This window comes from Erpetoichthys calabaricus, chromosome 1 (assembly GCF_900747795.2).
Source record: "Erpetoichthys calabaricus chromosome 1, fErpCal1.3, whole genome shotgun sequence".
NCBI lineage: Eukaryota > Metazoa > Chordata > Cladistia > Polypteriformes > Polypteridae > Erpetoichthys > Erpetoichthys calabaricus.
This window is the reverse complement of record NC_041394.2, coordinates 19,866,647-19,893,882: the sequence shown is the minus strand read 5'-3', so window position 1 is coordinate 19,893,882 and position 27,236 is coordinate 19,866,647. Positions and strand designations below refer to the sequence as shown.

Here is a 27,236-nt window from a genome sequence, read left to right as displayed (position 1 = left end):
TAGAACCAACTGGGTGCCCCCCAACCAAAATCAAAATAAACCAAAAAGGTACAGGATTTGATAACATTACAACCATCCATTTGAGCACAGAAATTAAACTCAAAATCTTGCACACTCCTGGTATTTTATCCGCATGCGGCAAGGAATATTTGGATAAATGAGTGACTGGGGGACAAGCTCACACACATTTCTTTTATACAGTGTTCCAAAAAAAAGTTTAACAGCTTCTTGGTGATTTTTCATACAAGGTAATATTAATGCAACAATAAAGATTGTTCCAAAGGGCTCAACAACTTTTTTACATCACTCCAGATGTGTACCAAAAGCCCAAGATGGCAAGTATTTAAGAAATGTGACCATCCCAGTTTAACTATTTTTTGCAGGACACAATTTCAAGCAATTTTACAGTCATTTTTGACAAATGTGAAGGATAACTGGTGTGAAGTTAACCTACCTTGCTGTAATCATATCACAAAACTGTTGGGTCTTATTGAGCATACTGAGCATTTTTCTTCTCTTTTGAAGCGTGTTTTCAAATCATTACAGAGCATTAATGAAATTAACTCATTTTTGAAAACAGGAGGGCTCTTTAGTATAGAAATATATATACATGTTAAAAATGAAAGATGTCATCTTGACTTATGCTAAAAATCCTTTCCAAAAATCTCTGTGAAATTTATTACATGATCATTTCTGAAAAAACACATACATATGTTAAAATAAGGGATGGCATCTGGGCCTAGGCGAAAAATTCTTTAAAAAAATTTCAGTGTAAAATTATAACTTGATAATTTCTGTGCTATATTGAAATGTTTTAAAAAGTTGTGCTGAGCAGTTTCCAACGTACACATGACTACAATTTAGATGTAAAAATTACAGCCATTTGTTAAGTTTGGACATGTCTAATATTAAACCTATCCAAAACTTTCAAGGCTTGAAGAATTTGGCGATCATCCCAAAAATGGCCGCCATTCAGGACCACATGATTTCCAAGTCAAAAATCTAAATGACTACAACTTTTACATTAAAAAAAAAAAAAAAAAAAAAAACTCGGCACCAAATTTTTTAAAACAAGAGGTTAATGTGGTATACAAATTATAACTATGCTTCAAAATTTCACATTCAAACAAATAATTAAAATGTTTTTAACATGTATGTCACTGTTTGAAAGTCACAATTTCATCTGTGTTGTAATCTTGGATGTTGTGATATTCTGAAAATATTCAGAAGAAGTTTCGTCACAAAGAAATTATCAGACAATATTTGCTGTTCTACAGTGAAGTAGAATTTGTACAACTCAAATAATGGGATATAGGAGACCGTCAATTTAAAACAATATGATATAACTTAAGTTAAATTAACCTTGCTTGATATTCAGTTTTAGCGCATATGCTTAATATCTTCACACTTGATTTCTATCCTGTATATCTGCCTACAGCCTCTAGTCTCCTCCACCACTTTATTTTTCTTTTAAGGTTTTATCTGTCAAGGCCAACACCAGCCCAGAGTCACATTTTAAATGGATCTTGCATCGAGAGCATGGTAAATTATGCTTCCAGATTTGCAGGTGATCTACCTAATAAATAATAAAAGAGGACTGATGAATCGCCAGATTTTTGTCCTTTTGACAGCAAAAATGGGCAGCCTGGTGACCTCCCCAAAATGTACCAGAATTCATGAATTACACCGAAATAGAAATATGTCATTTGCAAATCATAAAGGAAGAAAACATCAGCCTAAAACAGGAGTCGGGGGCAACTTGTCTTTTTTTTTTTATAAACCTGTCCAGTCATTATTAATTTTCAATGAAAGGGTACTCTGAAAAGAATACTAATTAAAGGGCTAACATTTAGAAGAAAGGTGTCTTATTAATGACCGATTTCTGTAACAGATAATTCAGTACAATCGGATGCAAAAATTACATCCGTGTGTAAGGTAACCTTAATCATGGTTTCAAAAATGACATACCCAAGCAGGGCTATTAACAATACAATAATAAAAAAAAAAGCCCTACATATCTGATGACTTACATTTACAAGTTCAAGCCCCTCCCACCCTCCCCACTATTACATACCAGTTTAGAAGATTCCCAAAGAGATACATTCGTGACATTAAACTACTGTCACAAGTAATAGACATTTCAACCCATTTACAATATCTTCTTGTAGTTTATACAAAGTATTTTTGTTTTAAACCATTGAAATCCTGGTTGATTTGTCTTGTGTATATAAAAAACAAAACAAAAAATGGAGGTTACCTCCTCCATAGGGATATGCATAAAACCCTACAAAATGTGTCAGAACATCTTTTAGGATTTTTATGTATTTTTTTTTTTTTAAACCTCAGTGATGTCAAGCTGTTCTTTTTAGTTCACTTATTGCAACCAGACTATTGCTTAGCCTTTGATTAGATGAAAAGAGGATGGGGAAGGATCTATGAATTTTATGCATACCCTGATTTGTTCTAATAAAATTCATTCTCCTGCTTTCTGTTTCACTATTAAGCAAGAGGGGAAAATTATAAGCAGCCATTACATTCACAGAGGCATCCTTGTGAATATTAGGCATTCTTTTCCTATTAGAAATGCTACCATTCGACAGGTAGCAGCTGGTTTTGCCAAACAAGAAGGAAAAAAGAGCACTTGTATTACATTGAATATGGCTTCAAAAATCTGTAACAATCAGAAAAATTTCTTAAACAAAGAACAATTACTTTCCAGTATGCAGTTTTTTGGCTGTATTTCCAGCAGTCTTATGGTTTACGTATGCATGTTTATCAGCTTCACTTTTTCTTATTTGCTTTTAGTGTAGTACCAATTAAGGCAGGGTTGAGGACACAAGGTGTCCCAAGAACACTGTCAGTCTCTCCCCGTGTCTTTTGTGATGACAAGGTTATCTGTTGTTCAGAAATTTGTCTCTCCACTTATCTCTCCCTGCTAGAGTACACTAAAATCCAGAAGGTCACTCTCGTATACTACTGGCAGAGTAGGAGAACTGAGGAAAATGGGTTGGCTGATCAGAATCTTCGGAGTCCAAGCTGTCATCTGAGGAGAAAAACAGAAACGCCACGTAAGTGCTATAACTGAAATGCAATCTACGGTCCATGTAAAATATTTATGCACTCCTTGGGCCTCTTTATGGTTTTCAATATTAAGTCTTAATAAACGATTTGATGCCATTGATCAACATAAATTTTGCAATTTATGTAAAAACAAAATTATATCTTTTTTCCACAAATATTCATAAATAAAAACAGAAGATATCTATTTACATAATTGTACACCTTTTTATGCACATTTCCAGGACTGCTTAATCCAATTTGGGTTGCAGAAGATCAGAGCCCATCCCACCAGCAATGGTTATAAGGAACCAAATTCGGCCGGGTGTCATGTCATCACAGACGTTTTTCATATGTTACATGTAAATAGATTCTGGCACAAAACAATAGTCTTCGTGTTTGTAATAAGCTGAAGACACTTGCAAGTCACAACAGGTACTTCTCATGAGTTTTGAGTTACACAGGATAGTCCGAAAAGTGTCTAGTAATGCTACTAATTTAGCCAATAAGAAAACAGAAGAACATTCACAGTAACGCCAGATAAAGAATGTTCAAAGCAACACCAATCAGGCACAGGGTCAAATTATATTTCATGTCCTTAAAAAAAAAAAAAAGCACCAGAATTTATAGTAAAGTTGATTTTCAAAAATATGAGATATATGGTCCCACTAGTTAACAGGTGTGGAAAAGGACATCCTCTAAAACTCAGTATTCAGGTGAGGAGGACACTACAAAAGGAGCCTCCCAAGGGGTGTGTGACAATTCCTAAGATATTACAGTCTTCCATAACCATGTTGGGGAAGATGAAGCAATTTATAAGATAATGGCTACACAGGATCTTAAAAGCAAAACAGTTTTTTTTTTGTGCATCTGGGAGGGTATCTAACAATAATTTAGAAATTCAAGGTGATTAAATACTTTTGAACACCACTGTAAGTTTTCATAATTTTCTTCATGACAAAATATTTGTACACATATTTTTCCATTCAGCATTTTTAATGTGAACTCTTATGCTGTAAGATTGGTGAATGTTTTGGAATGGCCAAGTCAAAGCCCTGATCTTAACCCTATTGAGAATCTGTGCCACTATTTGAAAACTGCTGTCCAGCGGTGCCATCCCACCAACTTAGAGGATCTCTATCATTTCTGCCAAGAAGAATCAGGAAGAATCCCTCCTGAACAATGTGCAAAACTGGGATACACCCCAAAAGAATGAAGCCTGTCATTGCAGCAAAAGGCTTCTTGACAAAGTATTAATGTGTGGGGTTGGAATACTTATGCAAACACTAACTTTGGAGTTTTTCTTTTTTTCAGTTAAGTATCTACAGAAAATGGTTGGTTTTGACTTGGAAAATGTATTGTTACAGCATACAAGTTCACATTAAAAATACTGAATGGACAAATATGTGGACATATCTTTAGTCATGCAGGAAATAATGATTTTCAAAGGGATTGAACACTTTTGCACGCCACTGTAAGTATAAGACTAGGAGAGCTAATGGAAGAAGATTCTATGGATTGGTATGAGCCACAATGCACTGCTGCTTGTAAGATTTGTTAACAGAAAGGCAAAATGAAGATAATGTTCAGAAAAGGAGAAAAATCCTCATGTAACTGGGTGTTTGGAGAACACTGACTTTCAAATTTCAAATGACCCAAACCATATTTTGAATACACAATGGGCGGTCGGAAAATCGAGAGTACACCTTAAGAGAAGGATTTAGGAATCATAGTGGACTCTAAGCTATCGACTTCCCAACAATGCTCAGAAGCCATTAAGAAGGCTAACAGAATGTTAGGTTATACAGCGCCTTGATATAAGGAGTACAAGACACAGGAGGTTCTGCTCAACCTTTATAACACACTTGTGAGGCCTCATCTGAAGTACTGGGTGTAGTTTTGGTCTCCAGGCAACAAAAAGGACATAGCAGCACTAGAAAAGGTCCAGAGAAGAGCGACTAGGCTGATTCCAGGGGATGAGTTATGAGGAAAGATTAAAAGAGCTGAGCCTTTACAGTTTAAACAAAAGAAGATTAAGAGGAGACCTGACTGAAGTATTTAACACTAGAATTACCAGAGCCTACGAAAAAACTCGTAAATCCGTCCCACCTTAAATCGCGTCTTAAATCCGTTTGCACCTCTCCGCCAGAGTCCTTTGTCATCTAAATGTGCTGATAAAGCTACTAGCAGCCAGCTATTCCATCCCCCCACCGACTTAGAATGAACTTCTCTCCTAGCTCAAGCCTTGCCTTGATTTGATTACCTGGGATTGAAGTGGAGTTTTACAGTGGAAATAATTCTAGCGTTATTTGGAATACACGCATTTCATGTGTGTTCCATTTCTATAGTTGGCTGTGCAAACACATTTTTAAAACAAACGTTTTTCATATTCTAATAGTAAATGACAAAATGTAGGCATAAACTATATAACGTATGAAGCCTGAAGTCCATATATCAAAGAAACACTTTCACAAAAGGTACAAATAAAAGAACACGTGTGCCTTCATTCAAAAAAAAAAAAAAAAAAAAAAAAAAGCCGCGTTAGCATGCCACATTGACTCTCTTACTGCAACCGCCGCGGTGGCGTAATGGTATCAGTTCCTGACTGGGGATCAGAGGGTGGCGAGTTCGATCCCGCACGGCTCCACTTCGAGAAATTAACTGCTCTTATTCTTACAATTTTAGAATAACAATATAAATTTGATTTCAGTCTGTAACAGGCGGTGTAACTTATGATACTGGTAAAGGTTAGCTTTTTTTTTTTTTTTTTTTTTAATTCACTTTTCATTCTCGCAGTCGCATTCAGAATCAATCCATACAACCCCATCTGACACAGCTGGTTTCACATAAATAAAAGTGCACTTTTATTCAAGACTATAACCGAAGAATAAAGAAAGCAAGTTACAGTTGGTGGTTGATACGACAGCTTGCGTGGTGCAATGTTAAGAACTGCTGATTTCCGATCCGTGCTATATAAAATCATCACATTCAAATATTAACAGTTCCCACACACCCAAGGTCCGCCATTCCTACATTTACAACATGTGTACTTGTTGCAGTGTACACACCTCTCTGTGCTATGGTTCCTATTACAGTGAATGAGCACCTGACACTGAACTTTCTTCCCTGGGGGAAGCTGAGGTCTTAGAACGGAAGTTTGTTGATGCTGTATCATCTTTTCTTTTTCCATCGCCTTTTCCTGTAAGAAGCGACGACGAAGTTCCTCTGCAAGGTGAGCCATGAACACTCTTCTTTTCTCAGCGGACCCCGTGCATGCCTTATACAGTACGTGTGCGTTCATCGCTGCTAGGTCAAGGATGTTGTACAACACAGCAACCGGCCACCTGCGTGTTCCTGTTCGCACTGAACAAGCACGCGCCTTCTGGTCCATGATGTCAACGCCACGCTGGAGAAAAAAGAAAGACAAATATATGTGACATTTTGAAGAAATCATTTTATCACCAGAATAGCACCAGAATACTTCGTCACACTAATATTTTTTTCATTAGCATACCTTCATGTGGTTGTAGTCTGTGACCGTGTTTGGTTTTTTTTTTTTATCTTGCCCAATCTCCACATCATGGTGCATTGTGCTGAGAATGCAGACAGACTTCATCTTTTTGGGCACATACACTGTCAGCATGGCACTGGGAGATCTAAACACCAGCGTGGAGAATTGTTCGTGTACTGAACTGACTTTAGCTGCAGGTGGAAGTTCCCATCGCACTTTATTCATGGTGCCAAGCAGAGCTGTATTGCGGTGCAGCAGTCTATTAGCCAGCGAAAGTGACGTGAAGAAGTTGTCTGTTGTTACGGTTCTGCCTTTGTCCAGAAATGGCTCCATAAGCTTTATGACCACAGACTCGGAAAGTCTTTCTCCCGTGGGACGACTGGGATCTTTTCCTAAATAAGGAGTGGCATTGCACATGTACTTTGTCTCCAAATCTGCCGCAATCCAAAAAGGCAGAACCATAACAACAGACAACTTCTTCACGTCACTTTCGCTGGCTAATAGACTGCTGCACCGCAATACAGCTCTGCTTGGCACCATGAATAAAGTGCGACGGGAACTTCCACCTGTAGCTAAAGTCAGTTCAGTACACGAACAATTCTCCACGCTGGTGTTTAGATCTCCCAGTGCCATGCTGACAGTGTATGTGCCCAAAAAGATGAAGTCTGTCTGCATTCTCAGCACAATGCACCATGATGTGGAGATTGGGCAAGATAAAAAAAAAAAAAAAACAAACACGGTCACAGACTACAACCACATGAAGGTATGCTAATGAAAAAAATATTAGTGTGACGAAGTATTCTGGTGCTATTCTGGTGATAAAATGATTTCTTCAAAATGTCACATATATTTGTCTTTCTTTTTTCTCCAGCGTGGCGTTGACATCATGGACCAGAAGGCGCGTGCTTGTTCAGTGCGCACAGGAACACGCAGGTGGCCAGTTGCTGTGTTGTACAACATCCTTGACCTAGCAGCGATGAACGCACACGTCCTGTATAAGGCATGCACGGGGTCCGCTGAGAAAAGAAGAGTGTTCATGGCTCACCTTGCAGAGGAACTTCGTCGTCGCTTCTTACAGGAAAAGGCGATGGAAAATGAAAAGATGATACAGCATCAACAAACTTCCGTTCTAAGACCTCAGCTTCCCCCAGGGAAGAAAGTTCAGTGTCAGGTGCTCATTCACTGTAATAGGAACCATAGCACAGAGAGGTGTGTACACTGCAACAAGTACACATGTTGTAAATGTAGGAATGGCGGACCTTGGGTGTGTGGGAACTGTTAATATTTGAATGTGATGATTTTATATAGCACGGATCGGAAATCAGCAGTTCTTAACATTGCACCACGCAAGCTGTCGTATCAACCACCAACTGTAACTTGCTTTCTTTATTCTTCGGTTATAGTCTTGAATAAAAGTGCACTTTTATTTATGTGAAACCAGCTGTGTCAAATGGGGTTGTATGGATTGATTCTGAATGCGACTGCGAGAATGAAAAGTGAATTAAAAAAAAAAAAAAGCTAACCTTTACCAGTATCATAAGTTACACCGCCTGTTACAGACTGAAATCAAATTTATATTGTTATTCTAAAATTGTAAGAATAAGAGCAGTTAATTTCTTGAAGTGGAGCCGTGCGGGATCGAACTCGCCACCCTCTGATTCCCAGTCAGGAGCGGATACCATTACGCCACCGCGGCGGTTGCAGTAAGAGAGTCAATGTAGCATGCTAACGCGGCTTTTTTTTTTTTTTTTTTTTTTTTTTTTTGAATGAAGGCGCACGTGTTCTTTTATTTGTACCTTTTGTGAAAGTGTTTCTTTGATATATGGACTTCAGGCTTCATACGTTATATAGTTTATGCCTACATTTTGTCATTTACTATTAGAATATGAAAAACGTTTCTGTTTTAAAAATGTGTTTGCACAGCCAACTATAGAAATGGAACACACATGAAATGCGTGTATTCCAAATAACGCTAGAATTATTTCCACTGTAAAACTCCACTTCAATCCCAGGTAATCAAATCAAGGCAAGGCTTGAGCTAGGAGAGAAGTTCATTCTAAGTCGGTGGGGGGATGGAATAGCTGGCTGCTAGTAGCTTTATCAGCACATTTAGATGACAAAGGACTCTGGCGGAGAGGTGCAAACGGATTTAAGACGCGATTTAAGGTGGGACGGATTTACGAGTTTTTTCGTAGGCTCTGGTAATTCTAGTGTTAAAATTATGAAGGGAATTAGTCCAGTGGATCGAGACTGTGACTTTAAAATGAGTTCATCAAGAACACGGGGACACAGTTGGAAACTTATTAAGGGTAAATTTCGCACAAACATTAGGAAGTTTTTCTTTACTCAAAGAACGATAGACACTTGGAATAAGCTACCAAGTAGTGTGGTAGACAGTAAGATATTGGGGACTTTCAAAACTCGACTTGATGTTTTTTTTGGAAGAAATAAGTGGATAGGACTGGCGAGCTTTGTTGGGCTGAATGGCCTGTTCTCGTCTAGAGTGTTCTAATATAGTCAAAAACATGCTGGAGTGGTTTAAATTAAAAAAAATATGATCTGTAATTGCCTAGTCAAAGTCAGTGATTCGATCCAATAAAGAATACGTGTTTACCAGTAGCTGAGAGGGGTTAAGAAAGTTTCTAGAGTATGACATTTAATATCCAGATGTGCTTATTTTTATTTCCAGAACTCCAAATTTCAAGTTATATCATACAATGTTAATGTTATTGAGGTCAAGTCTTTGCCTATGCTACTTAAAAACGCTTACCTTTTTTTTTACGATTACATCACTACAGTATACACCTGATTGCCTGATTTGGACTGCTGCATCATCTTTTGATTGCTTTCATACAGTATTGTATTCTCTACAAGCATGGTTTTATTTAGAATATGGGCATCAAGAGGTTTGCACTACATGTAAACATTTGCATTTCAGCCAACAACATTACTTTAGTCACCTTTGAAACCTATTCCTTAGCCAGAGCAGTCTTATTCTAGCAAGCAAAATCCACGTAGATGATTTAATGTTTTTCTATCACCCAAGAAAAAGGCCTTCCATACAACAACCCATGGAGGTACAAATTGTACTACAACCTCAATATCATGAACCTGTAGCCAAAGAAGGATGTACAACAGGAGTAGGCAACATCAGTCCTGGAGGGCCGCAGTGGCTGCAGGATTTCGTTTCATCCCAATTGCTTAATTAGAAACCAATCCTTGCCATCCAACTAACCAAGACCTTATTTATTTTTTATGGTTTGTTAGTCTGCAATGTTGGGTTCTTATATCATAGATTTTTTTTTCTTTCCAAGGATATCATCTAAAATGTTTGAAGCCTAAAACAGTTAATTTTCAGTCTGTCACATTTTTCTCTTAAGTATTTTATTAAACCAAACAGTGCATGAATCCATACAGGTGTAACTGGAAACAACTTTGATGGGGAACTGCTGGCTTCATTGTCATTTGCATCTTATTGCTAATAAGGAACCATTAAAAAGAGTGAATGCAACTGTTTAAGACTGAAATAAGCAATTAAGAATGGGGAGCCTTAACAAGCAAGACTACTAAAATGAAGCATCAAAATGAAACTTGAGCAGTAAGTGCTCAATCAGTAATAACTGACATCTCCTTAAGAAACTGCGGTGGAACAAAAACCTGCAGCCACTGTGGCTCTCCAGGACCGACATTACCTACCCCTGATGTAAAAGATCCTGGGGAGAGAACGGAGGCAAATCAACCAATATAATATGGTGACAATAATCTCCAAACAAGGTTCTAAACAGAGACTTTTAAGGAGTTTTTGCAGAAAATGTATGTGGTAACTGCAAAGGATAGAAGCTGATACAGTATAACACATTCAAACAATTCAACATCACTCTGCCACTACTCTAGTTGAAGTCAAACGAACATGGACACTCTACTACAAGACTGCACCATAGTGGAATGCATGCCATAGTAAGATTTCCTTGGGCAGTGGGAGTGCAATCCACAAGCCACTACCCATAAGCCAGCCATCACGAGTTGTTCTGCTTCAGCTTCTATCCATTGCAGTTCCTGCATAATTTTCAAATTGATATTACTTTTTGATTTACTCTCATATTAACACAAGGACCCTCAACATTTATGCAAGTTTAACTTTAAATTTTCATCACTACATGTGATGCCAAAATATTACCTTAAATATCAATACAATATTTTTTGTTAAATACATGTGTTACCACAATGACTGAAATATTCATGTGAATGCTTTCAGATTAAAGAATAATAAATGAAATCTTGTATGGTGACTCAAACTGAAATTATCTTCACATGTGGAAAATTTTAGTTTGAGCATGCAAGTTTTAAGTAAAAATATTATATGACCACAAATATGAGTGTATCATTTTAATTGGAAAATGTTAACATTTTCCAAGGGACTGCAAGATACTCTAGTTCACAGATAATCTCTAACATAAATAACTTACATCTGTCTGGTGGCGTAACTGTTATGGTCTGGGCGGTGAATTCTTCATCAAAATATCTGGTGTCTGTTTCAGATGTCACCTGAGGTTTGAAAAGGGGTACAAGCTGTTGGGAACAAGAATACATGAGCTGTAAATAACATGGAACCCACAATGCATTACTGTGAAAAGATGACAATGCACAGTACGAGTTTCTAAATTTTCATTTAATCAGGTCAAGATATCTTGGGTTATGACCCTGTAAAATGTTTTTTGTCACATTTTGTACGTAAACATTTCTATTCTGGTTCTGGAGATTAATGAGAAATGCAGTGTGAAAGTAGCTTATTTAATATATCCCATAATTTTACATTTGCATGTTTTTGTTTTTTTATCAGTAATTTTAAGTTTTTGCTGCAGCCAATCCCTTAGTCAGCAAATACTGAGTTTATGACAGAGCCTCATGTATAATTTCAGTCTTTATTCCTAATTTGAAATCATGTTATTTTAATGCTTTATTCTTTACCACTAGGCATTAACAGTTTTAAAAGAATCTGTCAGAATAGTTTTCTCCATAGTTTGGCCTGAACTGCTTATTTCCTAAAAGGCAGGCTGCGTTGAGAGTGACAGCTTGTAATTCATGTATTCTTCATACACATACCTACCTGTCAGACATTTGCTGTATTGCAGGAAAAGTGTGTCAAGTTGTGATTTGACAAAAACTAATGACCCAAAAAAACAATACAACCTCTTAGAAAGATTATACATTTGGGCAAACAACTGTAAAAGATCAAAACAAAATTACACAAAAGTCTAGTTAGCCAAGAATTTACTGCAGTGGCTTAGCTTAAAAAAAAAAAAACAAAAAAAAACTTCTGGGCTATAACTTTCCTTCTACTAGAGGTTTTCTTTTAAGGAAGGCCCAGATATCTCCATCTATAATAAGCGCAAAATGAAGTCTGCTTTCGCCAGCTATATAACATTCATGCACGGCACCTGCTCAGCAAAGGACACAAAGCATTACAGCGGGTGCCGAAGTTGTTGCAGAATACTACTGGCACACAGTTACTTTAGAAAAGCAAACTTGTAGAACTCAGTCACCTAATACAATCACTATGCCCTCTCCTCCATTTTGGTAAATGTCAGTATTTTTTAACCAATGGCCATTCATATTGACATCTACATGTTCCACATACAGCATATGTAGATACACTAGCTGACCAAGTTGACAATACTGTACATCTCAGACTTATTGGTCTAACGCTTAAATCTGTGCTGACAAGCATCATTTAATTGAAATGAATTCAAAAGAGTGCAAGTGTAGTCCCAAATGCCTACAATGTCACTTGTGATACACTCACTCAAGGGTGCCGTTCTCAACGCACCCAATTCCAAGGTGCCTGTCACATGCATTAATAAAATAAATTGCAATTTTTATTCCAATAGATCGCGTATACAACTAACACTATAACCTAATAAAGGACATTTTAAAAAGAAAGAAGGTCGGCATATACTCTTTCTATAGCTGTTAACTGAATGTTATTTATTTACATTATTTATTCCTCCTCTCATTTTGCTATGTTCCCAGAATATTTAACTCAAATAAAAATTTGTACTACTTTTACCATTCTTTTTTTTACTTCCAATGTAACATTTCATTAGGTTATGATGTTAGTTTGTCTGCAACCTCAGTTATATGGCACAAGTTAGTGTTCTCCAGGAGTCTCAATGTTTGCAGTGCACCATTTGTTCAAAAGGAAAATGCAGTGCATTTCAGTACATGCATAACAAAATACAATCCCACAGAAGTGCACTGCAAACTTTAATGCAGAATATGACCAATAAAGTTCTGGGCAGGCATAAATTGGCATATATTATACAGAGTGCACATACACATTGCATTTGGTGTATGTTGTCATATTCATTGCTTTTTTTTTGACCCACTGTTGATATTCTGTGGCAGTCTGCAATCCAAGATATGCATACAAATATAAGAATTTCACTGTAATATGTACTTATGAGAATAAATGTAAATGTTACTTTTGGAGATAACCTTGAAAAAGTGAAACCAATTTATAAGATGAAAAACATTTTGGGCTTCCAGTTATCATCTTACTGAAGGTAATGTTGTTCTAAATAGTACAGTAGTTGTTAATGTAACTGACACACAAAAAGACAAAAAAGGAAAGTCATCAGCCAAATGGGGCTAGCAATTGAAAGGAAACAAAACTTTTTTTTTCCAAAAAAAGGATGAATTGACAAATATCTCTTAAATGAAATTCAACAACTGTAAAATGTAAGACTTATAATATGAACAAATAAGCAACCCCAGGATGGGGTATAAAGCCACTGTTTAGTAAGGCGTCTGTGGAGTTTAGAATCAGAAGGAGTGTTCCGCCGTGGCTCAAACTAGCAGAGAAACAATGCAGCCAAAAAGTAGCTAACAATTGTGGTACATTTGTGAAGAGTGAACAAGTAGGCCATTCACCCTTCTGAATAGACAGAAGAGATCTATAACATGCTTACAAAATGCCCAGAGCAGTTATAAGAATTTGTATTTGTTCATTCTTTTACTGATTTGCATTATCACATTATATAAATCTTTTTGCCAAGTTTTGTTTTTTACTAAATTATTATTTTGTAAAGAGAATCATTCTGGCACTTTGGTTACAGATATGTGGTGGCACACAAAAGGGCCTCCATTCAAATAAACAAACTATGTAATAACCATAAAAATATGAGGCTGCATGTCAATATAACAAAGCAAAAGAGTCACCAATATACATTTCTGAAATCTCAGCACTCCCAAAAGCAAGAAACTATCCTATGCTCCAGAAGTTCAACCTATTGATCTAAAAAGTTGCTGATATCCAATTCAAATTCCAAACAGAAAATGGGTGTAAATAACTTCTCCTAGAATGTATTGCTTAAGCACATGTATTTATAGTTTAAAATGGTGGATTTTATATGAACGATCACAAGGGTGCCTAAATAAGTATAAAAAAATAATCATCTTTGCCATGCATTATGTTTTATAATTGTAAGAATGTAATTTTACATAATCGAAAACACAATGTGGGCGGCACGGTGGCGCAGTGGGTAGCGCTGCTGCCTCGCAGTTGGGAGACCCTGGGGACCTGGGTTCGCTTCCCAGGTCCTCCCTGCATGGAGTTTGCATGTTCTCCCCGTGTCTGCCTGGGTTTCCTCCGGGCTCCCACAGTCCAAAGACATGCAGGTTAGGTGGATTGGCGATTCTAAATTGGCCCTAGTGTGTGCTTGGTGTGTGGGTGTGTTTGTGTGTGTCCTGCGGTGGGCTGGCACCCTGCCCGGGATTGGCTCCAGCAGACCCCCGTGACCCTGTGTTCAGATTCAGCGGGTTGGAAAATGGATGGATGGATGGAAAATACAATGTAGTTTTTTTAATTTAACAAAATTGTCAGCCACTTAAGGTGGATTAAGGCAAGTGCTTCAGAATATATGTCTGAGTACTTGACACAGCCCTCTAGAAACAGTGATTATATTTTCTGTCTGGTTTTGGAACCTCTGCAAATTTCCCTGCAATAGTTACACATATATCCAAAGACAGGGCCATCTAGCCAGTGGAATCCTATAAAGATTTAGGGTTTATGATATATTTTGAAAATCAGAGACTTTGTTTTCTAAATTAGGCATGCAAAGCTAATATCCGGAAAAGCATTCAATATCAATTCAACCATTTATTAAAGCTAGTATGTTCAATTTCTGGACACTGTCAGCCTGTGTATTTCTGTGACAGGCATCAGTTTATATTAGGCATCCTCATACATAAAGTAACACTCAATCATACTCAGGCATATTAAGTTTTTGCAACCTGCAGGCATCTCTTACAGTTTGAGAAATTGTAGAGTAACTACAACAAACCCACACAAACAGGAAAAGAACATGTCAAGTTAACGCAGGTGCACTCTAGGAAACTAATCAGGGAATGAAGGAAGAAGAAAAACATGTTAATGTCTACACATGTAATATATATATTATATATTACACTAGCTGATTACCCAGTGGCTTCGCTCACTGATATCACATAATATGATTTGGATTTGTTTTAAGTCCTGGAGACCTCATTCATCAAGCTGCCTCCCCCATTTTGCCATTCCACATCTGAAATAGCGCTAATCCGATGAAAGGACCCCTCATTCCCACATCCCCATTCATCAGGGATGACTTTACCTTAGGCAGGCAATCTACAATTTAAAGAGATTGTTATTTTCTTGTGAATTGTTACATATGCATTATTTTCACTTTTACTTTAAAACCTTTTGTAAAAACAATACTTTCTTTATTTCCTGCCCCGCACGTGTTTACATCTCTTTCTTCCCAGACGTATAATACTGCTCGTATTGTGAAGGGTGTTGCGGCTGAACGTACGCTAAGGATATGCCTTTGGATCATTTGCTGTCTTTTTGCTGCTTGCTAGCTGCCTCTTCTGCCTGTCGCATGTCGTTGTTTTAAGAGCTCCGAGCACATGATGCTTGCCTGCCAAAAGCAATCCAACAACTGCTAGATTAGAGGTCTGTTGACTTGTTTTAAATGATGGCTCACTGCCTGGTCTCACGTGACTTTGTAAAAGCAATACCGGTCTTTTATTTCTGGCCCCGGGCGTGTTTGAATTATTTCTTGCAGGATATACAACGCTGCTCACGTTCATTTGGGGTAGCTGCCATCGCGCTACCTTTCGATCTTTTTAAAGCCTGTACAGCCGCTGTCCTTTTTGCTATGGCCCTGGGACAATCTCTTGGCATGAAGTCTCATGTTTACGGTCCCCGTGAGATGCACCGTGGCAAGTCTCCTTGGTCTCGCGGGTCTTTTAAATGTCTTTCGAGATTATCACGTATCGTAGCCTTGCATTTGCTTTCCATTCCAGGATTTCCTTTTATATATAGAGAGATATACACAGATGTATGTGTGTGTGAATATTTATATAAAGTCATGGCATTTAGGGTTTATTTGCCAAGTAACATATTTGTAGGTGTGTGTTTATCTCTGTGACTGTCCTATGGGAAGAACACTAACATTAGATTGATGGTATTCTTACTCTTACATTTTCCATGCATTTAATTGTCCTTAAAATAAATGCATTCCACTCTTTTTCACTCTTCATTTGTTACGGCAGGACGCAACTGAACAAGTGCCAGTTTGCAGCACAGATACAAGTAGCCACAATTAAAATGAATACAGCACCATCATGTTTCACAAACGTATTACTGTATGTTAATTGTAAGCCAATACAACAGAGTAAAACAATCATAAATATTGTGTAATTATAGAACTGATAACAACTAATTGTTTACATTTATCTGTAACTGATTAGATTATCCTTTTTTGGAATCACTTAATCTTAAAATATTAAATAAATAAATATATATATAGCTGTGCACGATAACAGGGGTCTTAAGAGCAGCACAGTGAAGAGTCAAGAGTTTAGCCGGGACTTCATTCCAGGACTCAATACCTTTTGTGTAAAGACGCGAGATTCAGGCAGTATCAAGGTACACTGAAATTCTTACTTGCATAATGTTCCTTATGTAGGCTATACATATGGGTGTATTATATATATATATATATATATATATATATATATATATATATATATATATATATGGCAGCATGATGGCACAGCGGTAGTGCTGTTGTATCCAAGGAAGGACACCAGGGTTTACTTTCCATGTTCTCCCTGTGTGGTGTTTGCATGCTCTTCCTGTGTCTGTGGGAGTTTACTCCGGGTGCTCTGGTTCCCCAGACCCCCAGAACATGTGACCCAGTGAGGCAGGAGCTTGGTTGCAGCGTTCGCAGGTTGGATCCTGCCCTGGAAACATTTTGGACAGTTTTAAGCGAGACAGATGGGCTCGATATATAATTTTTAGTTGAATAATTCTATGCTTTGCGCATATAGAACTCGAGTGAATTCTCTGCTTTGCTACCTTCCACTCCTTTTCTGATATATTGATTAAGAGATCTTCTTCCCAATGTCCTCTTGGATCTTTGAAAGGTAGGGACTCTAATAAGATTTTATATATTGTGGAAATAGTGTTTATTTCCTCGAAATTGAGCACTATTTTTTCCAGCATTGTGGAGGGTGCAAGGTGGGGGAAATCGGGCAATTTCTGTTTAACAAAACTTCTAATTTGAAGATAGTAAAAGAAATGTGTAGCTGGGAGGTTGAATTTTGAACGTAATTGTTCAAAAGATGTAAATATGTTGTCTATATAAAGATCTCTGAGCATTTTAATCCCAAAACTTTTCCAGGTATTAAAGACTGGATATACTTGCGAAGGTTGAAAGAGGTGGTTCTCTTGCAGAGGTGCCACTGATAAACGATTTTCCATCTTAAAATGCTTTCTAATTTGGTTCCATATTCTGAGTGAGTAAAGCACAATTGGGTTATTAGTATATTTGCGATAACTTTCATTTATTGGAGAGCAGAGCAGGGAATATAAAGAAGTACTACAGGTTTTTATGGCTTGTATGTTTGCTGCCCAGTAATAAAACTGAAAATTAGGTAAAGCCATGCCACCTTCTGCCTGAGGTCTTTGTAGGGTCGCTCTTCAGATACGTGGGTGTTTTGAGTTCCAAATGAATGAGGTTATTATTGAATCTAACTGTTTAAAAAACGATTTATTGATATATATTGAAATGTTTTGAAATAAAAAGAGAAGTTTAGGAAGGATATTCATCTTAACAATGTTAATTCTTCCGGCTAGAGTGAGATGAAGGGTTGACCATCTATGCAAGTCTTGCTTAATTTTTTCCATACAGAGGCCAAAATTTTGTTGATAAAGAGCTTTATGTTTACTTGTGATATTTACCCCTAGGTATTTAAACTGATCTGCTATGGTAAAAGGTAGGGTGTCTAATCTAATATTATGTGCTTGTGAGTTCACTGGAAAGAGTATACTTTTATTCAGATTAATTCTAAGACCAGATATCTTTTGAAATTCTGTTAGTGCTGTTAAAACAGCGGGGACAGTGTTTTCTGGGTCTGATATATATAAGACCATATCATCTGCATATTGAGAAATTTTCTGTTCCAGTCTTTCTCTGATAATCCCCTTTATCTGATAGGAATTTCGACAGTGAACCGCCAATGGTTCAATGGCGATTGCAAACAGCAGTGCTGCCATTATAACTAGTTTATTTAATTATTACCTTTTTCAGAATCACATCCTGCCAGTTGATTGCAGTAAAGAACTTGTGGTTCATCACCTCCTTGGCATCATCTGGCCCGCCTCCCAGTCTACATGGATGAAAATGTTTACCAAAATTAGTCTGTATTAACATACAAAATAACCTGATGTCAATCTAAAAACTTTTTCACTCTGATTCAATCATATCATATAGTAAAGAAAAACGCCACCTGCCTAAACATATAAGATATACATATAATGTTCAATAGCCACATTTATTAACTAAATTACTTACTAACCATTTTTAATACAGTACACTTGACTCTAGCTTCCACGTACCTGTCAAAGAACTTGGTGTGAAAAAAGGATAAAAAATTAGGAAGTAAATGAACTACCACCTAATTGGTCTGAAGTACAAAGGAGAAGCTATACATGGCTCAAAACTACTTAACATATACAGTAAATGAGATCTCAAGTGACTTGAAAATATCTTTTAATATATGAGATGCCAAAAGTATTGTTTTATAACATAATTAAATACTTTTATGGAAGTGAAGTTGTCAATTTAGAAAAACTGGGGGATGTATGAATCAATAGATAAAATGCACCTTAATTATCACAGGCTGTCACTGTTTATGATCAAGATAAACTTGGGACTCTGCTCTGTTCTGGTGAAATACAGTCAGGCCCCACAGATCTCAATTGGAAAAATGTACCTTAATTAGACTGAGTATCACTATATTAAATAGTGTTACAATGTCATGTGTTACTGTCAATACAAATAACTCTCCTTTTTGAGTTAATGCACCACACCATTTCTCACTAGGTTCTATTGGAAAGGAAGTCTGCCTGCCCAGGTTATTTCCTTCAAGAAAAGTGAGAAATTACTATCTCCAGTTAGTATCTTCTTTTACTTGCCAAAGTTCGTTTATTCTCTTACTTGCCAAAGTTCATAAATAAACGTGCAAGTTAAATGCACATGCTTTATTAATTTACCCTGAAAACTACTAATAGGCCATACAGTCTGTAATTGCAGAACTTGGACTACTTTTATTTCTCACTCATTACCAGAAATAACTTTACAGACATGATGCTATCTTGCATATAGGTAAATTAAACAGCAGAACAGCAAAGGGGTTGAACTGTGAAGTGTGTGAATTTTTCCTTTATGATTTCATAAGGGACCCGGGTTCGCTTCCCGGGTCCTCCCTGCGTGGAGTTTGCATGTTCTCCCCGTGTCTGCGTGGGTTTCCTCCGGGCGCTCCGGTTTCCTCCCACAGTCCAAAGACATGCAGGTTAGGTGGATTGGCGATTCTAAATTGGCCTTAGTGTGTGATTGGTGTGTGGGTGTGTGTCCTGCGGTGGGTTGGCACCCTGCCCAGGATTGTTTCCTGCCTTGTGCCCTGTGTTGGCTGGGATTGGCTCCAGCAGACCCCCGTGACCCTGTGTTCGGATTCAGCGGGTTAGAAAATGGATGGATGGATGGATTTCATAAGGTTTGTCTGCATATGAAACGAGGTTTATGGAAATCTGTGTAATGTTCCTTCAGTATCCACAAGGCAACACATTTACAAAAGCACAGAGTACTAGGACCTAACCATTGCATACTTTGAGCACTTAAACAAAAACAAAAAAAAAGACCAAACTTACACAGGTGGCTGTGTAGCTGCTTCTTCATGTGTCTTTATTTATGTTTCATTAAAAACCAATAGTTTAAATATCCTGTATACCTTTGCTTGGGGTCCTTCTTAAGCAATCCGGCCAAAAGAGATTTCGCCTCAGGAGAGAGGTTTCTTGGGAAGCGTATTTCCTCCATAAGAATAAGCTCGAAGAGTCGCTCATGGTCTTGGTTGTAAAAGGGAAGCCGACCACACATCATTTCATACATGACCACACCTAGCCCCCACCAGTCTACTGCCCGGCCATAATCATTGTCTTCTAACACCTGAGAATATAGAAAGGAAAACATACAGAATCTGGGACCACAGTTGCCCGTTCCATTGAGTCCTATGAAATTCATAACAAATTATTTCTCTATATACTCACCCATAAAGAAATCACTACTCAGTGATGAAAATGAGAAATTTACATATTCATTAGAACTATTGGGTTCTGTCCGTCATTTAACTTGAAATCTATGTTCAAGTGGAGAAATCTTTTTATATGGCAAAGCTGCAGGAGTTTGTACCCTGTGTAGATTATTTCAAGATTTAAATTTTGAAGACTGAAATTCAAGAGGATGAAAACAAAGAGGTAATCATGGCACCTTGCCTTTGTACTTTGCTAAAAACTATTAAAAGTTTCCCAATACGTTTTACTCAACTTAAGTATGAGTAACAACTCTGAAGTGAAAGGCATAGTTGTACTATATATTGCTGCCTCACAGCTCTAGAGTACTACGTTTGAATTCTGGCCTGGGCATTGTCTGTGTGAAGTTTAAACATCCTCCCAACGTTTAGATACTCAAGTTTTCCTCACACATGAAAAAGGCATGTGTTATGTTAACTGACACCATTAAACTGTTCCCATATGAGTAAGTGTGGGTGTATGCATAAGTGTACACTACAGTGGCCTGCTACCATATCCAGGTTTTGACAGAACAGACTCCATGTAATACCAAACTGGATTAAGCAGGTTTAATAATGGAGGAATTTGTGAAATACAGGATGACTCTTGCTTTAAATTTCACTGCTTTAGTAATGTAACCATGAGCAGATGTATAAAAGTGAGCGAGACCATATGTATTTCATTAATGAGCTGGACTGTTGAACAACTATCTTATCTTTCAAGAACCTATTTCAACAACGACATTTTTATCATTGTTGTCAAAAATGTAAAAAATATTTTACTAGTGTCCACCTCTTGACAGAATCTTATCATTAGTGAATATCCTTTGTTACTAACTATGTCACCTAACAATGCCAAGCTACAGTTTAGGAAAACAAATGATTTTTCTTGAAGAGTGATTAATGCTACCTACAAAACAGTACCACTTGACCATTTCTGCAATAAAAGAGACTGTCTCAAAGTACTTTAACAAGATCGTTAAAAAAATAAATAAATAAATAAAATTCGGTGTATGATCTTTTTCCAAAAAGATTTTTTGCTATCAGTTTATGCTCTTATGTTTTCACTAAATAAACAGATGACTGCATCAACAGCTGCAAGACCACCATATGCACAATTCAATAAGAAAATGACTACTTTCATCATTTATTTTTCTTTTAGGAAAATTTCAAGCACAAAATCAGTCTCCACTGAACTTCATCTTAAGATTTAATATTACATTAGCTATGCTACTTGTCTAATATGGGTTGAAATCGAAGTAATCAACGTAGGCTGCATCGTTAAAGTCTGAAGTGCGCCATGCAATGCGTATGTCTCCGATATATGCCATTTGGTATTGGACTCATAATAGCAGTATTAATCTTTATGATGCATCTATTTGATGACGTATCAACCAGACAGATAAGCATACACTTGTTCTTTTATTAAAGTGGCTATGTCTACTAAATATTTTAGAACCCAAGATGGAACAAAACACTTTATAGCTCCAACTGTCTAGTTATGCAGGATACTTTAAATCAATCCAGTTTAATGTATTTCAAGGCAGATACAATACACTAATAAATATTTTTAAGATAATTGATTTAATAAGGTCAACAGATAATATTAGTCACATCTTACCTCAGGGGCAAGGTACTCTGGGGTTCCACAGAAAGTCTTCATCGTGGCTCCATCTGTAATACCTTCTTTACAAAGGCCAAAGTCTGTAATCTTAATGTGACCATCTTTGTCCAACATCAAATTCTCAAGCTGCAAAAGAGACAAAATTGATGCTAATAAAATTACTAACTGGAGGGCTATGCACTGCAGTGTTTGGGAAATACGTTGTTTTTTTATTTTACATTCCCCCCCTTACAATTTGGTTAAGTATTTTCATCAGTCCATCTAGTTTCTGAAAACAATTATTACAATTAAAGCTTTGCAGATTTCTGTAGGTTTGCAAGAAGACAAATAATGTCCAACCAACCAAAATTTCCTGCAAAAAAAGAAACCAAACCTGGACAAGATGCCACTCCACTGCAGGTCACAAATGCAGATGGGCTTACACCAGGCTAACTTAGAATCAGAAGTCAATCTAGCAATCTCCACACAGACAGTTATACAATAATCTAAACAATGTATATTTTGCCAATTTAACACATTTTTTGTCTAGTTCTGTTTTGTTTATAATAACTTTTTTCGTCCAAAAACTTATTTTTTTCATAATAGGTTATATATATATATATATATATATATATATATATTTTATATAGGTACAGTTTCCTTACAGAAATCGATAAAACAAATGAAACGTTTGTGCTTTTCTGATACTGTGTCTTCAAAACAACCTAAAAAATAAATCTGCCTTTACATTGTAGATGCAACAGAAGTGCCTCACAACAAGGAGACTCAGGTTCATGTCCTGGGTGCTTCCTGTGTGAAGTTTGCATGTTCTCTCCATGTTTACATAGATTTGTATCTGGGTGCTCCAATTACCTCCTACTGTCCCAAAGACATGCAGGTTAAGAGAACTGGCTTTGTTGTTTGTGTGTGTGCGTGTGTGTGTGTGTTTGCCTTGAGATGGACTGGTGCACTATCCAGAGATTCTTCCTGTCTTGCATCCAATACTTTCTGGGACCCTGCCCTGGATATGTGGAATAAGGAAAAGGGTCAGACAGATGCATAAATTCTAAACAGTTACTGATTGCACACTAAAAATAAAGTAACATTTATGTTTAGTCCTTTTATCTTGGTTAGTAAGTGCTTTAAAAATACATAACGATGCTATGCAGCAAAAGCCAAAGCATATAAAAACTATACAGTGATGTGATGTCAATGCCAGGTATTATCTGTAAAAGAATTAAATATATATACACATGCACACACACACATACACAGGAGGAATACAGTAAGTGTTCAGTGCATTATTTAAACATGACACTGCTATAATACTGAGTAAATGACAATAAAAGGTAAACTCTTACCTTAAGGTCTCTGTAGACAACATCTCTTGAATGCAGGTACTCTAGAGCAGACACAATCTCAGCCCCATAGAAACGAGCACGATCTTCAGTAAAAACACGTTCTCTTGAAAGGTGAAAGAAGAGCTGGGGACATTTAAAGACAGAATACCAATGGTTGTCAAATTCGTGCATTCAAATCCCAAATGTTCGTATGGTCCTACAAATACTGTCCTATCTTATTTTTATCACTTGTTAGTAGTGAAAAAAAAAATATTTTGCTTTCAAAAATTACCAGAGGAAACATCTATCTATATATATATATAAAATATATATAAAAGACCAAGTCGCCCGACCATGGAGTACGCACGCACGACAGAGCTTCGCCCGCCAACTCTAACCCTCCTCCTGCGTCCACCCTCGCTCTCGATGCATGAGCAGGCAGTGCGCATGGGGTATGCACGACAGAGCTCCGCCCGCCAACTCTAACCCTCCTCCCGCGTCCACCCTCGCTCTCGAGGCATACGCACTGCCTGCTCATGTGCCCGCCCCCAACTCCTCACCAAACACATCCTGAGTCGCTTTGGTCTGTGCTATAGTCCACATGCACCTCTGAGCCATGTTGACTGTTCATTTTCCTAACATGGCCACCGCTTCACATGTATTTCATGGAAACAAGTCTTCTTTCAGTGTTATACAAATTCCTGCATCAGGTAACTGTTTGTTTCTATCAGTCGGATATTTCTGGAAAAATGTCATCGACGAAACTGTTGCTCTCGAACTTCGCAACATGGCTGTAACCTTTGTTTGCCAACATTGGGATAACTTCAGCGACGTGCTGTCCATTGTTCTTAGTCACGGAAGCATAGTCATACAGTCTGCTCAACAATACGATGACTACATGAATACTTCCGGAGTTTATGGTGGTGAGGCAGAAATTGTGGCGATGTCCCAAATACTTCCAGCTACTGTCACCATTCACTTCCGAGAATGTTCTCATGCCTCTCCTCGAGTTTACAATCCGAGCCAATGTCTCTCCATATCCCTGCTCTTTAGCGGTCATTTGGATCATGGGCATTACGAAGTTTTCTTGCCTCTCACAAACACACGTGCTGACCTTCTGGTGCCATCTATTGACAATGTTGGTATGTGCACACAAAATACACACCCACGTGATCTCCACACTGATGTGATGTCACCTTCCCACTATCCACTTACTGAAAAACATTTACAAACGCATTTCACACCGGAATTTCAATGCACCATTTGCTCCAAAACCTTCCGACTGCAGAGATATCTCAACGCACATTTAAAAACACACTCCACTGAACGAATGATGCAATGTGAACATTGCCAGCAATGCTTCAAAACAACTCACACTCTCAAGAAACACTTACAAACTCATTCCACTCACACCTTCAATTGCACATTTTGTAATGAGGACTTCACGGCTGAGATGGATCTCTTCAACCATGTGCAAATCCATTCAACACAAACCTTTGTATGCAACATTTGCGACAAACAGTTTCACGCACACAGATATCTTACTAACCATTTCAAAACACATTCCCTGACAAAATCCTTTCAGTGTCAACACTGCGCTAAATCGTTCGAAACATCATTTCTTCTCAACAAACATACGAAAACACATTCCCATGACACATTCTTTGCAAAAGCTCTTTCAAAAACTCACATCTTCTCGCAAACCACATGCACAGTCATCGCATTCAATTTTCCGCTGCTTTTCAAGAAGATACCGCCATTCCCGTCCAAGAACATAACATTGGCCTACCTACCGCACTACGTACTTCTTGCAATGCTCTTCATTGGCCATCAGAGGTCAACAAATCCGGACATTACACTAAGTGTTGTCATACCGGCAAGGTGTCTTTGCCACCGCTATCCCAACCTCCTCTTTTATTACAAAGCCTCTTGACTGGCCTCTTTCGCTGTCACGAAATTACTGTGATCATATCAGTGAATACAACTCTGCTTTAGCTTTCACTTCAATGGGCGCCCACATCACTCAACCATCTGGCCACAGACCGTATGCTTTCAGAATCCACAGTCAAATTTATCACCAGGTCTGTCTCTCCTTTATATACCAATCCTAACACGTCACCACGATACGGTCAGCTATATATCTTCGATTCTGCTGAGGCTACCACTCAACGTTTGCAAAAGGAATGTAACAGCGCTTGCAGTGACATTTTGTTGCTGCAACTAGACAAAATGCTATGACAGGTTAATAATCCCTTCACTACGTCTTACATGCAAATGCATGACATTATCATTCACAGTAACCTTGTTGCTGCTTTACGAATGATATTCATGGAAAATCCAACTCTGGATATGAGAAGGTATAAGGCCCCGTCCTGTCAAACTGATGTTGCTGCTATCTTTGTAGGTGAAGATGGGGAACCTCCTGCACAACGCAACATTTGCATATACCCAAGGGGAGATGCTTGCAAGCATATCTCTGTACTCAGTATGAACTGTGACCCCATGGTTTATCCACTGCTATTCCCTTACGGAGATGCAGGCTGGCACATACAATGACCCATGTTGAAGAAAAGCGAACCGTGAAAAGAACAGTCACGCAGCTCCAATTTTATGCTTACAGGCTTTCCATGCATTTAACGTCTTGCATTCCAGTGGCAATCTCTAGCAGCAATACATCGTCGACGCATATGTCAGAACAGAAGGCGCGCGTTTACATTACCTATGCTCCCATCAACAAGATTTGCATGTACAGCAATTACAGGGGACTGCTGGATGCTGTCGCTGCGAAAGCACAAGATCATAACCTCCTCCCTGGACAACTGATCATTCTTCCCTCTACCTTTCAAGGCAGTTAAAGGTACATGCAACAGAACAACCAAGACACGATGGCAATTGTCCGCAAATGTGGAAAGCCTGACTTATTCCTAAACTTAACCTGCAATCCTGCTTGGCCGGAAATCTCTAACGCCATTTCCCAGCATCAGCGACCAGAACACAGACCTGACATCGTTGCTCGCATCTTTCATATCAAACTGCAAGATTTCCTAACAGATATTCTGGAGAGGAATATTTTTGGCAATGTTCTTGCTTACATCTTCGTCATCGAGTTCCAAAAACGAGGACTGCCTCATTGCCATATGTTACTTACACTTGGCTCACAATCCAAAATAAGGACCAAAGATGACATAGACAAATATGTCTGTGCTTCCAAATCCCGAAATACAACCTCGACTTTTCCAAATTGTCACTAAATGCATGGTACATGGTCCGTGTGGAATGCTCAACGCCAACTCACCTTGCATGAAAGACGGCACGTGTACCAAAAATTTCCCAAAGGACTTCAATGTCGAGACTCAAGAAAACACACAAGGATACCCCATATACCGCTGAAGACAGGGGACTTCTGCCATTGTTGGCAAATACGAGATCAACAACTGTTGGATAGTTCCTTACAATCCCTGGCTTTCTCAGAAATTCAATGCTCATATTAATGAAGTTTGCACGTCCATTCAATGTATTTAGTAATCTATATAAGTATGTCTACAAAGGACACGACGCTGCATCCATTGCACTTCACAGGAAGCCAGCCGATGGTGTTTTCCAACATGACGAAATTCAGACTTTCCTTGACGGTAGGTATGTTAGTGCTCCTGAGGCTATGTGGCGTTTGAATGAGTACAGTCTTTCAGAAAAATCTGACTTTATTACACGATTACCAGTTCATTTGCCAGAACAACAAGTCATCTTCTTTCATGAGGGTCACGAAGAACAAGCGCTACAAAGACAAGCCAACAAAAACACTATGCTCTTAGCATGGTTTGAACTCAACAAGACAGATCCCGAAGCTGTGGAAGTACATTACACTGATGTTCCCCTACATTACACATTCCAACAGTCCTCTGGAAAATGGAAAAAGAGAATCAGAGGAGGCACAAAAGTGATCGGTAGAATGCCTGTTGTTGCCATTAACGACACCGAACGTTATTACCTCAGACTTCTCCTTACCCGTTCCATAGGCGTCACAAGTTTCCACCATCTACGAACTGTCAACGGC

General features: G+C 38.0%; 1 protein-coding gene across 2 annotated transcripts in view; it reads right to left on the bottom strand.

The window, feature by feature from the left end:
* Positions 1-235: 235 nt before the first annotated feature.
* akt2 (v-akt murine thymoma viral oncogene homolog 2) overlaps positions 236-27,236 on the bottom strand; it is a 163,517-nt gene continuing 136,516 nt past the window's right edge. For both annotated transcript variants that reach the window (XM_028796075.2, XM_028796082.2), the window contains exons 9-14: positions 23,204-23,326; positions 21,861-21,989; positions 19,904-20,118; positions 18,196-18,283; positions 11,035-11,137; positions 236-3,043 (exon numbers count right to left, since the gene is read on the bottom strand). In XM_028796075.2, the coding sequence (XP_028651908.1) occupies positions 2,961-3,043; positions 11,035-11,137; positions 18,196-18,283; positions 19,904-20,118; positions 21,861-21,989; positions 23,204-23,326 (741 nt within the window). In that variant the 3' untranslated portion in view covers positions 236-2,960. The remainder of the gene's footprint in view (positions 3,044-11,034; positions 11,138-18,195; positions 18,284-19,903; positions 20,119-21,860; positions 21,990-23,203; positions 23,327-27,236) is intronic.